The sequence below is a fragment of the Phocoena phocoena genome, chromosome 6, assembly GCF_963924675.1.
Source record: "Phocoena phocoena chromosome 6, mPhoPho1.1, whole genome shotgun sequence".
Classification (NCBI taxonomy): Eukaryota; Metazoa; Chordata; class Mammalia; order Artiodactyla; family Phocoenidae; genus Phocoena; species Phocoena phocoena.
Window position 1 is genome coordinate 1,916,138 of NC_089224.1, and position 19,105 is coordinate 1,935,242.

The window sequence follows — 19,105 nt, forward strand, 5'->3', positions numbered from 1 at the left end:
AGGGGGGACCTCCAGAGCCCAGCGGCGGGATCAGTCGATTCTCCTGCTGTGCAAACCCAGACCCACCAACGCCGCTCTGTGCCAATCTGCCGAAAGGAAAGCTTCCGGGGCTGTTTGGAAGTGTATCTTCATACATTAAGAGGAAATATTATAATTCATGTGAATCTCTTTACACTGTGGTATAAACTGGGCTCATCAAGTAATGAGTCAGCAGTAATACTGAGTCAGAGACAAAATGTAGATGACATCTTTATTTTTGTGACCCTAAAATAATCCTTTACAAAAACTATTGCTCAAATGTAGCAAAATGTTACTTCTGAAGGATTAGAACAATTCTTTCTTACAGGAAAGAAATTAACTATAGATTTGTTAGAGGTTTGCTGGCTAGGGATGGAGGCCAAACGGCTTTTCACATCTTTCCAAATGCTGATATGAAACACCTGCAGAGCTGCTGCAATCATTCCAATACAATGCCTGCCAATGACCTGATTACCCTGGTCTGGGAACAATGTGTGACTCCAAAAGGGAAACGGAAAAAATATTAAGGAATCTGGATCTTGGCCATCATATTTGTAGATCAGAATAAGCCTTATGTAAAATATGAATTTCAACTAATTTTTTTTTACAATTCCATATGTGGAATTTACTCAGTTAAAATTCAGTGAGTAGATATGAATCTCAAAAGTACTGATTTTTGTTTTTACTATTTAAAAAAATTTTATTGGAGTATAGTTGATTTAAACTGTTGTGTTAGTTTCAGGCGTACAGCAAAGTGAACCAGTTATACGTGTGCATACATCCACTCCACTTTTATTCGTTTTTTTAGACTCGTTTCCCATATAGCCTATTACAGAGTATTGAGTGTTGCATAATGTCAATCCCTACCTCTTGCAAAATGATGTGAAGTAAGTCCTATGTTACTGTTTAGATGACACTGTTACATTGTATCAATGTCTCACAGGATGGAAAGGATTTCTGAAGCTTTCTGAAAAAGATGTGTTGTCTTTAAAATCACCATCAGAGAAGAGTTTATGCCTATGGCTGAAAGAGACTACAGAAAGTAGCCAGTCCAAATGTTTAGGCAAACGGTGCAGAAGTCCACATCCTGGGAGAGGCAGGGAGACGTCTCTAAAACATCTGTGCAAAATTAGAGACCCAGGATCAAATTCGAGCTTGCCCAAGAATTGATATTCTAGCAGGAAAAAAATCAGTGTCCTGAGCATTGTTTAAACATATTTTCCCACATTATTCAGAAATGCCCATGCTGTTTTACTCTATGAAGGAACAGAGTTTCAGATAATATTATCTTCTTGGGACCAAACAGCTAGTAAGTAGCAGAGGCAGACTGAACTGGGCCTGTCTTTAACCCAAAAATACTTCCTTGCCCTCTGCCACCTCTCAGAACACCAGGGAGGCTGTATCCCTTTACTGCAGAGTGCACTGTTATTTCCAGCACAGATGCCTTTATATTTCTCTCGCTCTGTCCTTCTAGGGAGCAGGCACTGATGAGAATTGCCTCATTGATATATTAGCTTCAAGAACAAACGGAGAAATTTTCCAGATGCGAGAAGCCTACTATTTGCGTAAGGAAATACCCATTTGTACATATGTTTTATCCTCATATAAACTTTATATTTTGCAAATAACATGTAAAATATTCCAGTTTATGTATTTTAAAGAATTTTCTAAGACACTCGTGTGAAATACCACTCACTCAAGACTAATTAATTCACTAGGTAGGATCGATGATTAGGGTACTAAAAATGAAACAATTCCCTAGACAATCAAGTTAAGTGGACTTTCCAGGAAAATAATTACTAGTTTCTATGAGGTGGGTGTTTACATTAGGACAGCAAGTACTTGGCACGGTGGCTCAGGGAGCGTCGTATCTCTTACCTAGGAGGGACCAGGTACAAAGACAGAACAAAGCAAAGCGCGATGATCTCTCAGCGAATTCTACAAATATGGGCAACTACTTCAATTTACATAAACCTCATAATCACTGCGATCCACCTCAGAATCAGGTTTTTACGCATGTTAAAAGTGGAAAGGTTAACTCTTTTCATTTTTAAAAAGGCTTAATGCCTTAAGTTCCATTGCATCATGTATTATGTGACATTGAACTGTCAAGAAAATGTTCCAGACAATCAGCTCTATTGCATTCAAACAAAAACAAGACTTTCCCAAGGGGAGTGAAGTAAGACCCTTCACTGAAAATATTAAGACAGGACAAAGACTTGGGGAGAGCTGGGCTGGGCAGTGGGCTGAGGAAAGAGAAGGCAGGATTCTGAACTTTAAAGATTGTAGAATGTGGGCTACCCTGGTGGCGCAGTGGTTGAGAGTCCGCCTGCCGATGCAGGGGACACGGGTTCGTGACCCGGTCCGGGAGGATCCCACGTGCCGCGGAGCGGCTGGGCCCGTGAGCCATGGCCGCTGAGCCTGCGCATCCGGAGCCTGTGCTCTGCAACGGGAGGGACCCAGGCAATGAGAGGCCCGCGTATCGCAAAAAAAAAAAAAAAAAAAAAAAAAAAAAAGACTGCAGAATGCAAAAATGATTCTCAATGTTGTTTCTCAGTTTTGGAATAGACATAGTACTTTTTTTTTTTTTTTTAAGAAAACCGACCTGGGCCTATGTTACCATTGCTGTCAAATTACTTGGGTGGACTGTTTATTGGCTTCATGTGAGTAGAATGTGGTAAAAGACAAAGAAATGTCAGCAGATTAGATGTCTCCTCACTTTCCACTCATACGGGGGAGGTAGCGCTGACCTAGGCAAGCACAGCGATACGTGGTTCTGTCATAAACCAACCCTCCAACACGGGCGTTCTCGTACCCAGAATACAGCCGCGACCTGCAGGAGGACATTTACTCAGAGACCTCGGGACACTTCAGAGATACGCTGGTGAACTTGGTCCAGGTATGAAACTCCAAAATTCACACCATTTTGCACTATTTAAAAAAACAGGTATGTTTCGTTTTCAAAAAAATAGGACAGAAAACTCCAGTTTACCCCAGTCTAACAGTGAATTCTGTACAATAACAACTACTGAATGCCAGCTAAATTCAAGGCACTGTGATAGAAACTTGGGTTGGATCTAGAAACAAACAAATATGAAGAAGACACCATCTCTGTTCTCAAAACAATCTGCTGTAAGTAAAATGATTATAATTATCAATAAATGCATCAATAATTATATATTACAAGGGTGTTAAGAGATTTAAAATTCTACGGTTACAATCAGCAGAATGAGAACATTGCCTAAGGCCCCAGGGACCCAGGACCGCACCAATAGGTGAATAGTTAGAATCACCAGATGCGAGTACAATATACATAGGGATCCAGGAGCCTCACGCATGACTTTAAATGAGGAGAATCTGGATTACTGAAAATAAAAACTAGTTTTCCCTTCTTACCATCTCTTTATTTCTGTAATTCCATCTTCTCCTTCAGCTTGTGTTGACCAAATCAATCAGACACACCCTCAGTACCTGATGAAGTGATGCAGGAAACGGGAGAGGATTCAGCAGGAAACAAGGGGCTTGGATTTAGGCAAGAAAAGCTATTTCGGTTCCTCTGTGTTATCACTCAGATTGTTGACTAGCCATCTTCTAGCAGGGAGAGCAGTGGATGGAACTCAATGTTCCAGGGCAGGTTATAGAACCTACAGAATGAAAGAAAACAAGGGAACATCACATCAGGAAAAAAATACAGAAAAGCTCCCAACCACTCCAGAAAATAGACCCACAGCCATATGCTAATTTTTCTTTCTGAAATTGCAGGTTCAAACTTTTACCTAGAGAGAGTTCTTTTTTTTTAACGCTACAAAGTTTTTTTTACAAAAATGAACAACTTTATTTCTCAAGTTAAAGTATTGTATTACTTTACACAAGAAAGATAAAAATTAAGAATTCTTTCTACCCTGTCTAGAACTACTCTATATACAGAAGATAGTTAAAATGAGAAAATGACTATTGATAATGATTTTTTTTCCTTTAAAATATCAATGGCAGTGTGCAAATTTAAGTGACTATTTCATTTTCCTTCTTTTCTGATTGGGCAGTTTTGCTATCTTCCTCCTTCGGGGTGGATTAACACATCCAATAAAACACAGGAGGTGTGGTTTCTTTAATGTGTGTTTATTGTGATTAAAAACTTTATACTGTACAATAGTCTCTATAATTTAAGAATGAATAAATATATCAGCCAGATTAGAACACAAACTAACAATTCCATTCATTGCCAGGCAACAAGGATTAAAAATTTTTTTTACTCTTTTTTTTTGAGCCCAAGTTATTGTCAGTTCTGAATTAGGAATAAAGAAATCCAAAAGGAAAGATTCCAGAGGAAGCAAGTATTAGCTGCCCCAGACGGAGGAGAGATTGGTGACTAGGGCTGGTTGGATTTCTTCAAAATTGTTCAACTGAAAAAAATGGCATAGTACTGAGCAAATCTATTGACCTTTCAATTAAAGTAAAAATTCTATTTGTAGAAACAAAATCAAGAATTTGCTTTCTTGTTTAATTTGGTTTGCTGTGGTTTAATTTGCACGTGCATGGCATGGCCACAGAGTTCATAAAACCGCCTGTATCAATTCCTCAAGTCCTATTCTGAAGATTCTAATCTCTGGGATGAGAACATCAATAGAGAACAGATATCGTCCAACTTGAGACTTCTGTGTAAGGTGTTGTAGAAATAAGCTTATTTAAATTTGTGACAGAAGTTGAGTCATTATAGGAAAAAAGTTTTTAATAATCATTATTAATATTAAAAATAATCTCACTTGGCAACGTCAGTTGAATATTTTCTAACTTTTCAACGTCGTAAGATTAATTAAAACATTCTCTCAATTTAGAAGGGTCTTCATCTTTTGGTTTTCTAGGACTGATGCTCCGTAATGTAAATTAAAACAACAGTTTCCAGTCGGAAATTTGTGTTGGCATTGGTACTGCCCCTAATAAAACCAGAAGCCCTATTATAAATCCATGAGTTGCATCTTAATAGCAAACACGTTTTTATTTTCTTAGTATCCGAAAAGAAATTTATGTCAATTTATTAAAGAAATATATAAGCTTTCTAGGAAGACAAAAAATATATTTCATTAGGACTATGTTGCATTCCACTAGGCCTGTATCACAGCCCAGCCTCTCCTTCCAAATTTGGCTTCTTTTCTCTCCCATCCATGGTTGATCCCCAGCACATCCCATAATAACAAGAATCTGTTTCATTTCGTAAATAAGATCATTTGTATCATGTTTTAGATTCTACATATAAGTGCTATATGGTATTTGTCTTTCTCTGTCTGACTTACTTCACCCAGTAGGATCATCTCTAGGTCCACCCATGTTGCTGCAAATGGCATTATTTCATTCTTTTTTATGGCTGAGGAGTATTCCATTGTATATATGGACCACATCTTTATCCATTCATCTGCTGATGGACATTTAGGTTGCTTCCATGTCCTGGCTATTGTAAACAGTGCTGCTATGAACACAGGGGTGCAGGTATCTTTTCAATATGTGTACGTGTACAACTGAATCGCTTTGCTATACACCTGAAACTAACCCAACATTGTAAATCAACTATACTTCAATAATTGTTTTTTTAAAAAGGCAAAAAAATATAACAAGGTACCTGCTGGTCTCCATCTCAGAGTCAGCTCCCCAGGGGAGCCGAATGGCTGCACCCCGTCCCTGGGAACTCAGATGGGCTCCGTGGCTGACCTGATGTTTCACGTCTGCTGAGTGAGAGACTAACATGAAAACAGCCCCAAGACACCATACCTCCACCTCCACTGTTAAATGGGATTGCTCCCACCTCCAACCCCATCTATTTGTACTCCAGTTCTATTTCCATCTGGTAAAATTCCAATGGTCAAGTATTCAAATAACCTCTGAGAATCTCTGCACCTCGTCAAAGGTTATGCTACAAACCCCCTAAAAGGAACTGACAGCCAAGAATCAGGATCGCAGTGTGTTTTTATAAAGGAAAGCTCTTATATTTCAGGGAAAAACACACAGTTCTGAAAACTAAACTTGAGAGAAAATAAATCACCAGGGGAAAAAAAATCAGTGAACGATATTTTCCCTTGATGTAATAGAGCTATCTATCTTATGCACAACTGCAGGTCCTTTTTCCTGAAATTAAACAATAATGCTTTATTTTTGATAGAGTATAAATGTGAGGATGTGTATTTGTATATATAATATTATTTGTATAGACACACATATTTAAAAATAATACACAATTTATTTTATCACTGGGTTTCACCTAATTTGGATTATGACTTTACAGGATAAAGTATTACTTCTTAAGTTCAATTTCTAGAGTCGGAACTTAAGTGTGTGTGTTTAATCTTGAAACAGCTCTTCAGGGCAGTAAAATTGTCCTTTCAACATAGAATATAAAAATTGACGGTGAAGCAATACCTAGATTTTATAGGAAGCCAAGGGGAATTAATGAGGTTTACTTAAATATTATGTATTTCTAAGTATAAGATAATACATAAGTATAAGATAATACATATTTCAAAGAAAACACTTAACTCATAATAGAAAATGGAAGTAAAAAACTTATATTTCAAGATCAGGAGTCCCATGTAATGCTTAGTAAAATGTATAATTTCTCATAGATGTTTAAATATTTTGAAGTCTGACCACAGACTTCTGACTTCTACATTAATGGCTCTTCATTTTGGACCTCCTGGTTTAGGCTTTGGATCAGTAAATTTCCAAGAGTGAAAACGATGTAACGTTAACTAGAGAACTGAAGAAGTCCATCACTTCTGACCACTATCTGCGGTGTACACCGTTTCAGAGACTCTGTCTAGACATCTTACAAAAAGAGGTGATGAGTTCCAGCCAAATAACTGGCACTGTCACATGACCAAGTTCCTTCTACCCTCTAGTTGGGATCCTTATTCTCTCTGCCCCTATCTCTCTCTATAGATAGATGTTTGACAGATGGTAGATGATAGATACATACATACATATATACATAGAGAGATGACAGATACATATAGATACATAGATAGACAGATAGATAGAGATGCAGATAGGTAGACAGGTAGATAGATGACGGATAGATAATAGATAAACAGACAGATACTCTGTGTAAAAAAACCAGGTATATATATCTATGTATCTTTTGCTCTTGGCTCTAAGTCAGCTGTGTGTCCTTGGGTTTATCATTTTGCTTTCTTGAGATTCCAGATATTTACCCTGTAAATTAAAGGAAGTGAACCCATTCTGCTCCATTCCCTCCCAGTACCCATATTCTAAAATTCTTCAGCAATTACAATCATTTCCTCCTCCCTCCCTCTGCAGCTTCACTTCCAGAATCAAGGGGAACACCGCCCATGGCTTTCATCTTTTTGACATCATGAACATTCAGATACACATCTTTTTTTGTGAATTAATAGGGACTGAGGGAATTGGAAGCTTTAAGGTATTCATGAAATGTGAAGTGTTTAAATTACGGTCATATTTGCTGGGGAAAAAAGAGCTTTTAATCTATAAAGAATTTTCCAACAGGGCTATTTCTAATAAGAAAACCACTCAACCAGCACACGTTCTTCTTGAAAACTAATGCCAATCACTGAACTGACTCAGCACTTCCTGTGCTTTTATTAAACCAGATTTACAGGAGATCTAATTATCTGTCAAATAATGAAAAGTTAGTCACTTAGAGATCAATTAATCCATGTGTGCAAATCACCCTGCAGATGATAAATGTTTCCACAGACAGAAAAAATGGAAACTGTCCTCATCTCGGCTGTCAGGAGTCTCCCGGTGATGCTACCTCAGACTCACGCCCTGAGGCCTCTGGGGATCATCTGTAGCCACTTTGCTCCAAATACTTCCAGCCAGATTTTAATTCCTTTAATTTCTTCCTTTCACATTTTTATTTTGCCCTTAACCCCAATTCTCATTTATGCCATTTCTCTGGCATTTACATCACCTACCAGTCTACTGTCTTAGGCTTTTTATACGACAAAATCCACGTGCTGGGAAAAGCGAAATCACACATTAAACTGATACACTTTTTTTTAATCTACCAGTCTGCTTAAAGGGCTTTTGGCAATTAACTGCACAAAGAAGTAAACAGATGGGCACCATTTCAAGTTAAATGTCCAAAAATCAAAACTCTCACAAAAAATTTCAGAACTGCAGAAATTTCTTAAATATTTCTCACAAACTTTGCATGCGTAGGTTGCATGCGTAGGTTACATCGTTTGACTGGCAATCACAAAAAACACTTCAATGATCCAGAAAATCTTCCCGTTTCTACTAACTGGTGTTTAAATTCTGCCATCTAAAAGGTATTTCTTTAACTTCCCTTCCTTCGTTTAGTATTGACTCAGTGAATATTTCTCAAAAGCCTACAACGTGCCAAGGACAATTGGGAATTATCCAAAGAGTCAAAGACCCCAGTCTTAAGAAGCTTGCATTCTAGTCGGGGGATGCAGACAGCTAAGGAGAAATCTAATCAATTGGTGCATTTCACAGCATGTTAGGCGATGAAGGATATGGCAGGGCAGGGGAGGGGATGGCGGGTAGGTTATGACGTTGCACAGCTTGGTCAGGGCAAATCCCACTGGGAAGACGAGACTTGACCAGTTAAGCTGGTTAACTTATGTCGCTTTTTCTGTCTCAGTTTGATCAGAACCAAGTAACCTTCATGATGGTTTGGCCTCACCCTTGCTCCCTCTGGAGCCTAAGACTCCCACTAGTGCCCGGCTATGTTCCCCACAGGGCTCCAGCCAGCGCGGTCTGTCTCACAGCCCTGGCCTGCTGGAAGGGTCTGCCCTGCTGCGGCCATAAACCACTCCACCTGTCAGGCTCCGCTTCTGGCTCGTCAGCCAGCAGGCAAGTTCCTCCATCGGGAGCAGATGAGAGATCTGGGGCCCATTCGTGCTGCTTCGGGACTGAGATGAATTCAGGAAGGTGTCCTCAGGGCCTCGGCTGCCCTATCTTGCTGTCACCGAGTTCATTTCCAGAGTCTGAAAAGACAACAGAGGCAGAAGACAGTGACCTCTGTGTTCTTCCAGCAAGGTCAAAAAAGACAAAAAAAGCATTTCCTCCAGATCTGGACCCAAAGGAAAGGAAAGGTTAAATAAACTGTCTCATCACGTGTCTCTACCTCTTTCTGCCCTCTGGTCCTCATAACCCTCAGGGACCAGAGGGTCCTGCATTAGTGAGCTCTCCTTCCCTCCTGTTTGAAAGGACTTCTCTTAGGGCAGCTTGGCCGTGTCTGTTCTTTCTTCATATGATAAAGAGGCTGGAGTGAAACAAATTTACAAAATACTCTCACTGCACACATTCTGGATTTCATGGTTATTTTACTGTTGCCAACATGAGATGTTACAAGTCAGAGACCGAGCATTAACTCACGCTTTCTCTCTGCCTTTTCCTTCTGACGATGTTAAAATCCCGTCTCTACCAGCCGGCCAGGCAGTGGGCGCTGTTTGAAGGGGTGGGCGGCGGAGATACCGCTCAGGGAATTGGAAAAGCGAAAAAACTTGTCAACTCCTTTGAAAGATTACCTCGGCTACAAAGAAAAAATGAAAAGTGCCCACAGTTTTAAAAAGACCTGCATTGCATAAAGTAACCAAGAAACGTAGACTAACTCCGACTAATGATAGAACTTTCTTAGGGGTCTCCATTGTATTTGGTGGCTCAAAGATTTGTGTCCCGGTAACCCTACTAAGTTGTCAATTCAGAGCACTTACAGAGGGAAACCTGTGCTTACTTCACAGGGAACCAGGGAAGAAGGGTACACGGACCCTGCCACGGCTGCCCAGGATGCCATGGTAACGGGCCAGCCCTGGGGCAACCGCGGGACCTTGGGCACGCCAGCCTGGGGCCGCGGTGCTACCTGGAGGCCTGTGATGTTTCAGGTGCTGTGGGAGGCCTGCCAGAAGAGGACAGGGGAGCACAAAACGCTTTTGCAAATGATCCTGTGTAACAAGAGCTACCAGCAGCTATGGCTGGGTAACTGCCCTCTGTTCTTTACAGCTATCCCCTGATTATAGAATAAAAAGCAAGTAGGTAATTGGGAAAGGGGGGTGTTACATATAAAGAGAGGAAAGCCAGTTACCTCAAAGGTACCTCTTTGGGGTTATGTTTATACAGACGTGCCTCATCTAATAACATTGCTAAGGATGAAGTTCCCCTAGAATTTTATTTTGCCAATAATTGAATCACATAGCCTTTCAATACTAAACTTTTTAAAACCACCTCTATTTCTGATGGAGAACTTACCTATATTACCTATCTCCTGTTAGGTGCATCATATGTTGTCTTAAAAAGAATATGGTGAGGGCTTCCCTGGTGGCGCAGTGGGTGGGAGTCTGCCTGCCGATACAGGGGATACGGCTTCGTGCCCCGGTCCAGGAAGATCCCGCATGCCGCGGAGCGGCTGGGCCCGTGAGCCATGGCCGCTGGGCCTGCGCGTCCGGAGCCTGTGCTCCGCGACGGGAGAGGCCACAGCAGTGAGAGGCCCGCGTACCGCAAAAAAAAAAAAGAAGATGGTGAACACAGTCCGTAATGAACCAAGGCCATTATTACTGAAGTCGTGATTTATGTGAAGCTGCCTTACTGGTCCTACTTTGTTCAACTTTCCCCAAACTGCTGTACCTTCCTGTCTCCCTTATTTTTTAAAATACTTTTTTGGTTTTTTTCCTACTATATATAACACACAAAAGTCGATTAAAAAATTTTAAAAGATGGCCTACTGCAACCCAACACCCACCCCTATACTTTATTTACCTTCACTGTTTGCATTTTAAATTTATAATATTCATAAAATCTCCTTTGAATTATATCGTGTGTTGAAGTTTTCCAGGAATTTCAAACTATTTCTGGGCAAGACATAGTAGACGCCATTAACGGATGTTATGATGGATCCTTTCAAGAGCTGCTAGTTGCAATTGGTGAGTAATAATGTGTTTGGCACAGTGAATGCTGATTAGCTCTGATAGAATTAAAGAGGCGTGAGCAAGCCGTTGATTGAGCCACTTTCCCCTGAATTTAATTATTTAGACAGAATGTTAACTCTGTACAGGAAACGTGCATCGGCTACCGATACAATGCACTAAACTGTCAAGCTGATAACTTTCACGAACCCACACCCTTCCTAACAGCTGTCAACTTTCACACTAGGAAACCTTGAATTCTCAGGTAACTGGGACCTCACACCTTTAAATTCATCTTGTACATACTAACTTCCTTTCCCTTGTAAAGAAGGTTATGGTTTTACCGCTATTCTAAATGTTGACATTTTAATACAATGTACAATGAGGGATCCCACAGAGAACTCACGAAGTATCAGTCTTCCAGGACTGTAACTGGAAAAAAAAAAAAAGCATTCTCATCGTTTCCCAAATTCTGAAGAGAACATGTACTGTCACTCCCAAACTTTCTTCTTTTCTCTCTGATTTTTCCTAGTTCTCTGTGTTCGAGACAAACCAGGCTATTTCGCTTACAGATTATACAGTGCGATCCATGTAAGTATGAGCCACGTAGTTTTAAAATTTCTCCAGAAATCATGTCTACTTTCTCGAAGGACGAGTTTTACTTCAATTATTTAAATACTGATTCCCATATTTGAATTTGTATGCAAATATATTAATTTGAAAGAAAATATGCTCCAGTGAAGAAATATATTATACAACTGCACATCTTTGGTGCATTCATTTTCAAAGAAACAAACACTTATCTGCACGAGACAATGCGTATCTCATCCACAATGCACACGAAAATATTGAGAAAATGAAAAGGTCTCATACAAATCACTATACATGTCACAGCCCTGAAAACTCCAAGAAAATCATTAAAAACAATTCAGTGGTACAATAATTTCACGGGAGTGCTTTATCCTCCAAGCAATTGTCATAGACCAGCTTCTTAGAGGTAGCCAGCAAGCTTGGATAATATGTGAGTCATCAAGAATATTTTTTTAATTTATTTTTATCGATGTGCAAGTATTTTTTATTAGGTAAAAGAACCCACGCATCCTCAGAACACAGGATCAGGATCAGAGCTCACAGTCCTCTGCTTCCTTTTGATTCTATTTCCAAGAATAAAGGTGGATTAACTATATATTTAAAAAAGTGTATTGGGCAAGGATATCGGATGACATCAACCGTTTCCTTCTCCAACAAAAAGAGTAAAGCTTCACTTGTGAATGACCTTGGGAAAATAATCACATTACTCTGGTTCCAATTACGCCCAAAGTGAGGGCCAATTATCCTAATAATAAATAAAAACTCTACCCTCGCTGTGTGTGTCAATGCAAAAAGGAAGGTATGTGTACTCACGCACGGTTTGCAGGTACAGCAGAGGAGTGTATATTCCAGTAATCAGTGTTCATATACAAGGGCCTCCTGCCAGTGCCAAGTATTGTTCAAAAGCTGTTTTCACCAGCTCTCACCAAAGAAAATCTCTGTTTTTCTCCTGTGTATTCTAAGCAAATGATACACAACTTAAATATGGGCAGTTGGTTGGATCATTCATGTTTATCACTTCAAATTATGGAAAAGTTTGTTAGTCGGTCTATACCCAAAACATTCAGACATCAAAAATTAGCTGCTGATTCCTGGCCACTGGATGTCACCAGTACTCCACTTGAACAGACAAGTTGAAATTGCTTTGTGAAGCGGTATTCGTTCCGGACCTAGTACACAGAAAGGGATGGCTGTGTATTGTTCAGTATTGGAGGTTAAATCAGCAAATATTTTGAGTACCTGGAATTCTTACTTTTACAGTTTTCCACAATAAGCAGACGATAAAATAAAAACATAATTGCCGTCTTAGAAACGCTGACGTTCATCTAACAGAGTTGGGACCCACCTCCCAACCCAGGAAGAATTTTTACCTAGAAAGAGCACACGATCAGATTTGCATCTTCAGATGCGGTGTTCAGGAGACAGTGGGGAGGTTGACCAGGTTTGAAAGGGAGAATTATAGAGTCTCAGAAGTAGAAAACAAACTTATGGTCCCAGGGGGAAACGGGAGAGGGATAAATTAGGAGATTGGGACTGACATGTACACACATAAACACACGTAAAATGGATAACTAATAAGGCCCTACTATATAGCTCAGGGGACTCTATTCAACACTCTGTAACGGGCTACATGGGAAAAGAATCTAAAAGAGTGGATGTATATATATATGTACATGTATAACTGAATCACTTCGCTGTACAGCAAAAGCTAACACAACATTGTAAATCAACTACACTCCAATAAAAAAATGGTTTTTTAAATAAAAGGGGGGATTACTGCAGAATCAGGTGAAGTGATGAGGGCCAGCATCAAGGCTGTGACCCTGAAAATAGAGATTAGAGGGCATTTAAGAAGCAGAGTAGATGGACCACTTGACTGTGTGTGTACAGTGTGAGGGGGCCGGGGGAGGCGGGAGCGGGTCACAGAGGGGAGGCGGAGTCTGAGTCGATGCCCGTGGGTGGGGATGCCAGGGCTTGAGGGACACAGGACCAGGACCCCACGGCCACAGGAAAGAGGATGAGTCGATTTTAGGGAGACTGACTTTAAGGTGCTGTTTCCTTATTGTTTTTCTCCCCTTGGCTGTGTCTTTTAGGACTTTGGTTTCCATAATAAAACCGTGATCAGGATTCTTATTGCCAGAAGTGAAATAGACCTGATGACCATAAGGAAACGATACAAAGAGAGATACGGGAAGTCCCTCTTCCATGACATCAAAGTAAGTCTCCTCCGCGTGACTTATTTGCAGCCATATTCGATCCTTTTCGAAACTGAAACAAGGGCTGTGATTTAAGTAACCTCACGGTGGAATCTAGAAAGTTAACTCTTCTGGCTGGGATCATCTACATTAGTAGGTCAGGCAGCCTTAGTGCACCACAACAGGTGAGGAAAAATCCCTTCACCTCGGTGACAAAACTTATTCCTCTTTGATGTGTTTTAAGCAAAAGTCATTGGTCTGTCATGCAAACTATTCATCCCACGATCACGTGATGAGGCTCTACAAGCTAAATGGCCAAGCATGATTAGCACCAGCAAGAAAACGTTTCGCAAGAAGAGCCCATTAATTGTGAAGAGCTTTCTGAGATCAGCTCTCCTGTGTCGTCATAGGAGGGGGCAGCCAGTCAGATCCCATCACACGGGTGCAAAATTCTGCACACTGCCATCCCATGAGCCCTTGAAGCTCATGCCTAGAAGCGATGACTCAGAAGTCAACAGGCCGGTGGTTTCTTCATTCTGATACACCCACCTAAGCCTGAGCCTGCATTTTGATAAAACCTAGCAAAGAATTATCAGAGTATGTAGGACCATCTACGGAATTTGGGGCACCCCATGGAAAATGAAAACATTTGACCCCTTGTTCAAAAAAGTATAAAGAACTTCAAGATGGCACCCTCAGAGCATTAACCCAAGCACAGGGCCCTAGAATGTATCTTAATGTATATTTTGCAAGTCCTGTTACCTTGTCCACGTTGTTTCCATTGAAATTTTCAATTGCATAAAATAGCTTTTTAGTTTATTGAAAGATACGGAAGAAACTTGACAACCCAAGGAGGAAGAGATCACACAACCCAGAAGACCCTGTAGGCCCTCAGGGAGCTGAAGTGGTTTCCAAGAGGAAGGGTTAAGGGAGCATTTAGGAGACATCTTCCTCCTTCGTCTTTGATAAAACTCTCCTTACAGCCACCTTCAAAACCTTAAACTTTTAGTGGTGCTAAACATTTCTCATTGAGAAATGCGTGTCATAACTCATTTTCTAAATGAATAAACTAGTTCTAATACCTAGACAGCAATTAACGACAGCCACCTCAAAATCTACTAATATTCACATATGATTAATGCAACTTTACTATGTGCATTTAAGGCAGTGAATTATAATTACACAACTTTGTGTAAGAGAACATGGATGTGAGAGTTGACTTTTAACAAAGATAAGTTTTATAATTCCTTTTATTTATTACTATCTTTTTTTTGAAAACTTAGAAACTACGGAAGCATGATAAAAGGATTAAAATGGCCCTAATTCTCCACCACAGATAACCAATAACAAAATTTTTTTGTACATGTTTTCTTTTAAAAACTGTTTTACTACTTAAAGTAATATTTTTATTAAATCATGGATCCCACTGTAAAAGTTCTAAAGTACATAAACTGCCCCACATTATTATTTATTGCTTTTTACTTTTTCACTATTATACATAATATTACGGTGTATATTTTGGAGCATAAATCTTGGGCTCATCAATAATTGATCATTATTTCCTTAGGACAGATTTCTTGAAGTAGAATTTCTGCATTAATGAGTATAAACATTTTTAAGCCATCTGAGGCATACTGCCCAATCTGCCCTCCAGACTCTACACTGATTTACAACAATAAATGAGGACACCTCTTTCAAGCGGAGGAGAAGATTTGATTCTACTGGAAGTTATTCTTCTTATAAAAACACATTAGGGTTCCATCAACTTTATATAAACTTCGTTCTATTGACTACACCCACGGTATTATTTTTCAGTAACTTCCAGGGAACAGTTCTCAGGGCATATTAAATACTTAGATGAAAAAAATAAATAATTCTTGTGATGCTAACGGCCCATGGTCTTTCATTCTATAGTTCAGAGGAATTATGCTTCTTTTTAGAAATACTATGACATTGTATTTCAAATACATTACATTTTCTTCCTTTCAGCATTTCGCTTCAGGGCATTACGAGAAGGCTCTGCTTGCCATCTGTGCCGGTGATGCTGACGATTACTAAATGAAAAGAAGGATTTGGAGGAGGCACTCATCTTCAGAGACACGTCAAAATCTAGATTCTGTGATTAATATGCATTGTTAGTAGCATTATTACAAAACGATAGAATCATATTTTCTTTTCCCTCTTTAAAATTATTCCAAGAATAATGATTATCAACAGGTTATTCAAGAAAAACCTATTGACAAAAGTGTATGAGATTGGATTTGCACATATCTAAATCAGGGATTCGTTAGACTGCGTGTAACAGAATAATAAAAGATATTATTGCATTGACATATGTTATTTCATGTGAACCGTCAATTCCCTACAAGGAGTGGGTCTGCTTACAGCTGTCCCAGCATGCTGTGAGAGATGAGGGAGACGGGGTGCATGGCCATCCCCTTCCCCACTCGAGACTCTGGACAAACGCAGTAAAGCCAAAGTGAACATCTCAGTCCCCTTTAAACGAAAATAAAGGTATAAAACAGCAGAATACCGCCAGATATATACTTGTCAAGCTTAGCTGTGTAAGAGACTTAGATGGAAAAATAGGCATGTGTGTGCACACGCGTGTGCGTGAGTGCTGTGTATTTGACAGCCACTCAGGTAAAGGCAACATCTCTAGCTATTGCTGTTCTTGGCGTTAGTGCCTAGCCAGCCACTTGCCCAGGCAACGTCAGCAGAGTCCTTGCTGCTTGTCTGTCTTCACTCCTTAACATCAGCATCAAAGCCTATCTGGGAAGTAACTCTACGATTTGTGCCATTAGTCAAGGCTGTTCCCTTCTGTGTCTGAAGATGTGCTAAATTAGGAGCAGCAAAGAAAAAGTACTCACCGAGTCAGATTTGGAGGAGAACCTAGTTTGACGCTACAGTCTAGCCAAGAGCAAAAGCAGGGACAGAGATGGGTGAGCCCAAGGGATAAGCTCCCAGGATACGCAGGGGGGACACACAAATGAGGTCACAGAAAGCAGCGGTTAAGGAAGGCGAGCAAGGCTAATGTGGACTCGCAGGCAATAAATCTAGACGTACTGGTGACGCTGGCGGATGTGCTTTATTCCACGTGGAGAGCTCTCAATGGCTCACAGCCTAGTCTCTGTAGATGTGTCCCCACTGGTCCCAGGGACATGGAAAATGTGCTCAGAACCTGGGGTCTGCCTGGGGGAAGAGTGCAGGACATTTAGAAACATGTAATAATTAGATATCTGAAACTACTTTCAAGAGTTCAGCTCACTGCTGTACTCTTGAAAGTAGTACAGTGTATGATGCTGTATAATTTTAACTGGGGTTTTATTTCTGCCTTTAAAAAAATCACTAGCATTTCAAGCCAAAGTAGTAATTGTTTGAGACATTTAGCATAGCTATTACACAAGCTAAAACTCTAAGAAGAAAAATGTTAGAATTCCTGATGAGAACTTAGAAATCTAACAAAAAACTTTCCACCCTAAGATATCTTTATATACGCTGTTGAATAAATTGTGAAATCTATACTTTAGTTAAGCAATATCTTTTACGTCTTTAGCGCAGCGAGAAAATCGAATCAAAAACAAATCTGGGGGCTTCCTTGGTGGCACAGTGGTTGAGAGTCCGCCTGCCGGTGCAGGGGACACGGGTTCGTGCCCTATTCCGGGAAGATCCCACATGCCGCGAAGCGGCTGGGCCCGTGAGCCATGGCCGCTGAGCCTGCGCGTCCGGAGCCTGTGCTCCGCAATGGGAGAGGCCACAACAGTGAGAGGCCCGCGTACTGCAAAAAAAAAAAAAAAAAGATGTAAAAAAAAAAACAACAAATCTGGACTTAGGTAAGAAGAGAATTATTGGAAAAGACCATTGCAGTAAGTGGAACAGCCTACTGCAAAGGGAAAACACTGTGACTGTGGGACGTGCAGGGGTCTCAAAGGTCAGCAGAAAAAGATCTTCAATTTATAGGGATTAGTAAACAAGGCTGGAAATGATCAGGTGAGGGGGGAATGGGGGTGTGTGTGGTGTGATTGCACAGTTGACCTCACAGTGACCTGGGGTTGGGGCAGGGACAGGTGATCTGGGGACCCCTCCGGGCAGCTTTCAGGAGGAGCCTAAGGGTGGATTAAAGTTCAGGGACTTGTGGGGCAGACGGGAGAAGCCTGACTAATATGTGGTCAAGTCAGCAGGTATTTTGCCCAGTTGGTCAGCAGGAGAAAGCAGTTCAGCTAATCCTTTATGAGACAAAGCATGAGAATTTGGAGGGTGTGTTGAGGATGGTCACAGGGAACAAGGGGTTGTTTGCAAGCCTCCTCTTAGTCATGCAGGAAGGGGCAAGTGACCCATGTCCTGAAACACAAAGGGTGGCATTCTGGCTATCTCTGTCTCCTAGGCGCACAGGACTCAGGAAAATTGGACACGGTCAGGGTCGTACTTTTCCCCCAAGTTTTCTGTCGAATGCTTCACTTAGCTGTTTAAATGCCAACACAACGTTGTCATCTTTGTCATCGCATAATTCACTTAGTGAGATCCTGTACGAGATGAAGCGTTTCAGTTATTATCATGGTCTCCGTACTTAAAGATGTTCAGCCGCTTATAGGAAACTCACACGCAGGGGCGTTTACTCTACCTGATGGTCTGAGCGACAGGCACAAAATCTGTGATTAACTTAAACGCACTGCCCATGTTTAACCTATAGAAAAAAAGAGAGTAACATTACAGGAATACATTTTGTTTTGATGGGTTCTCAATCTACAGCCAAGGAAAAGATAAATTACCACTGAATTGCTGGCCCTTCCAGAGACAAAATAAAGCCAGACGTGGAGATACCTCAGGACATACCCCTGTGCTTTGCATCCAGAGCCTTACTCTGTTCCGTGTAGCCCTAAAGTGACCAAACTAGTAAAGAGGCTAATCGTTTGGCTAAAGAAGCATGACTTTTAGTGCTCTTACAGAGTAGCCCATTATTATGACCAAAGTTGTTATTTTACATGTTAAAACAGTGCCAAATGTGAGTGATGTCACCAAAGACGGCAGAGCAGGCAGAAGGAGGGCCCATCCCTGCACAGAAACATCAAAAACTCAAGCAAAAGCTGCCAGAAGGGTGGAAAATAAGCCCAGGTTTAACTCAGAGTCAAGAACAGGTTAGAAAAGTAGGAAAGCGCCGAGACATTTTTATTCACCCTTTCCCCACCCTCCTTCCAGCTTAGCATCAGCCTTGTTTCCCACTCCCCGATTCCCCAGGGAGCAGGGCCGGCCTTGTTCATCTGTCTGTCCTAACCTGTCTGGGAGCTGCAGGAAGGACTGAGGTGAGGGGCTTGTCTTTGTTTGGCCGAGCTCAGAGCTCAGTCAGGGAGGGAGATAGCGAGGCAGCTGCCGAGGGTGAAAGACGACAGTCGAGACCGTCGACTGAAA

The 19,105-nt window shown here is 40.8% G+C and overlaps 1 protein-coding gene across 1 annotated transcript in view; it reads left to right on the forward strand.

The window, feature by feature from the left end:
• Nucleotides 1–16,029, forward strand: part of ANXA10 (annexin A10) — a 66,131-nt gene extending 50,102 nt beyond the window's left edge. Inside the window, exons 5-12 of the mRNA XM_065879422.1 lie at nucleotides 1,493–1,583; nucleotides 2,838–2,917; nucleotides 9,756–9,809; nucleotides 9,897–9,990; nucleotides 10,836–10,931; nucleotides 11,446–11,504; nucleotides 13,598–13,720; nucleotides 15,689–16,029. Coding sequence (XP_065735494.1) covers nucleotides 1,493–1,583; nucleotides 2,838–2,917; nucleotides 9,756–9,809; nucleotides 9,897–9,990; nucleotides 10,836–10,931; nucleotides 11,446–11,504; nucleotides 13,598–13,720; nucleotides 15,689–15,757 — 666 coding nt within the window. The 3' untranslated portion in view covers nucleotides 15,758–16,029. The remainder of the gene's footprint in view (nucleotides 1–1,492; nucleotides 1,584–2,837; nucleotides 2,918–9,755; nucleotides 9,810–9,896; nucleotides 9,991–10,835; nucleotides 10,932–11,445; nucleotides 11,505–13,597; nucleotides 13,721–15,688) is intronic.
• Nucleotides 16,030–19,105: the final 3,076 nt, after the last annotated feature.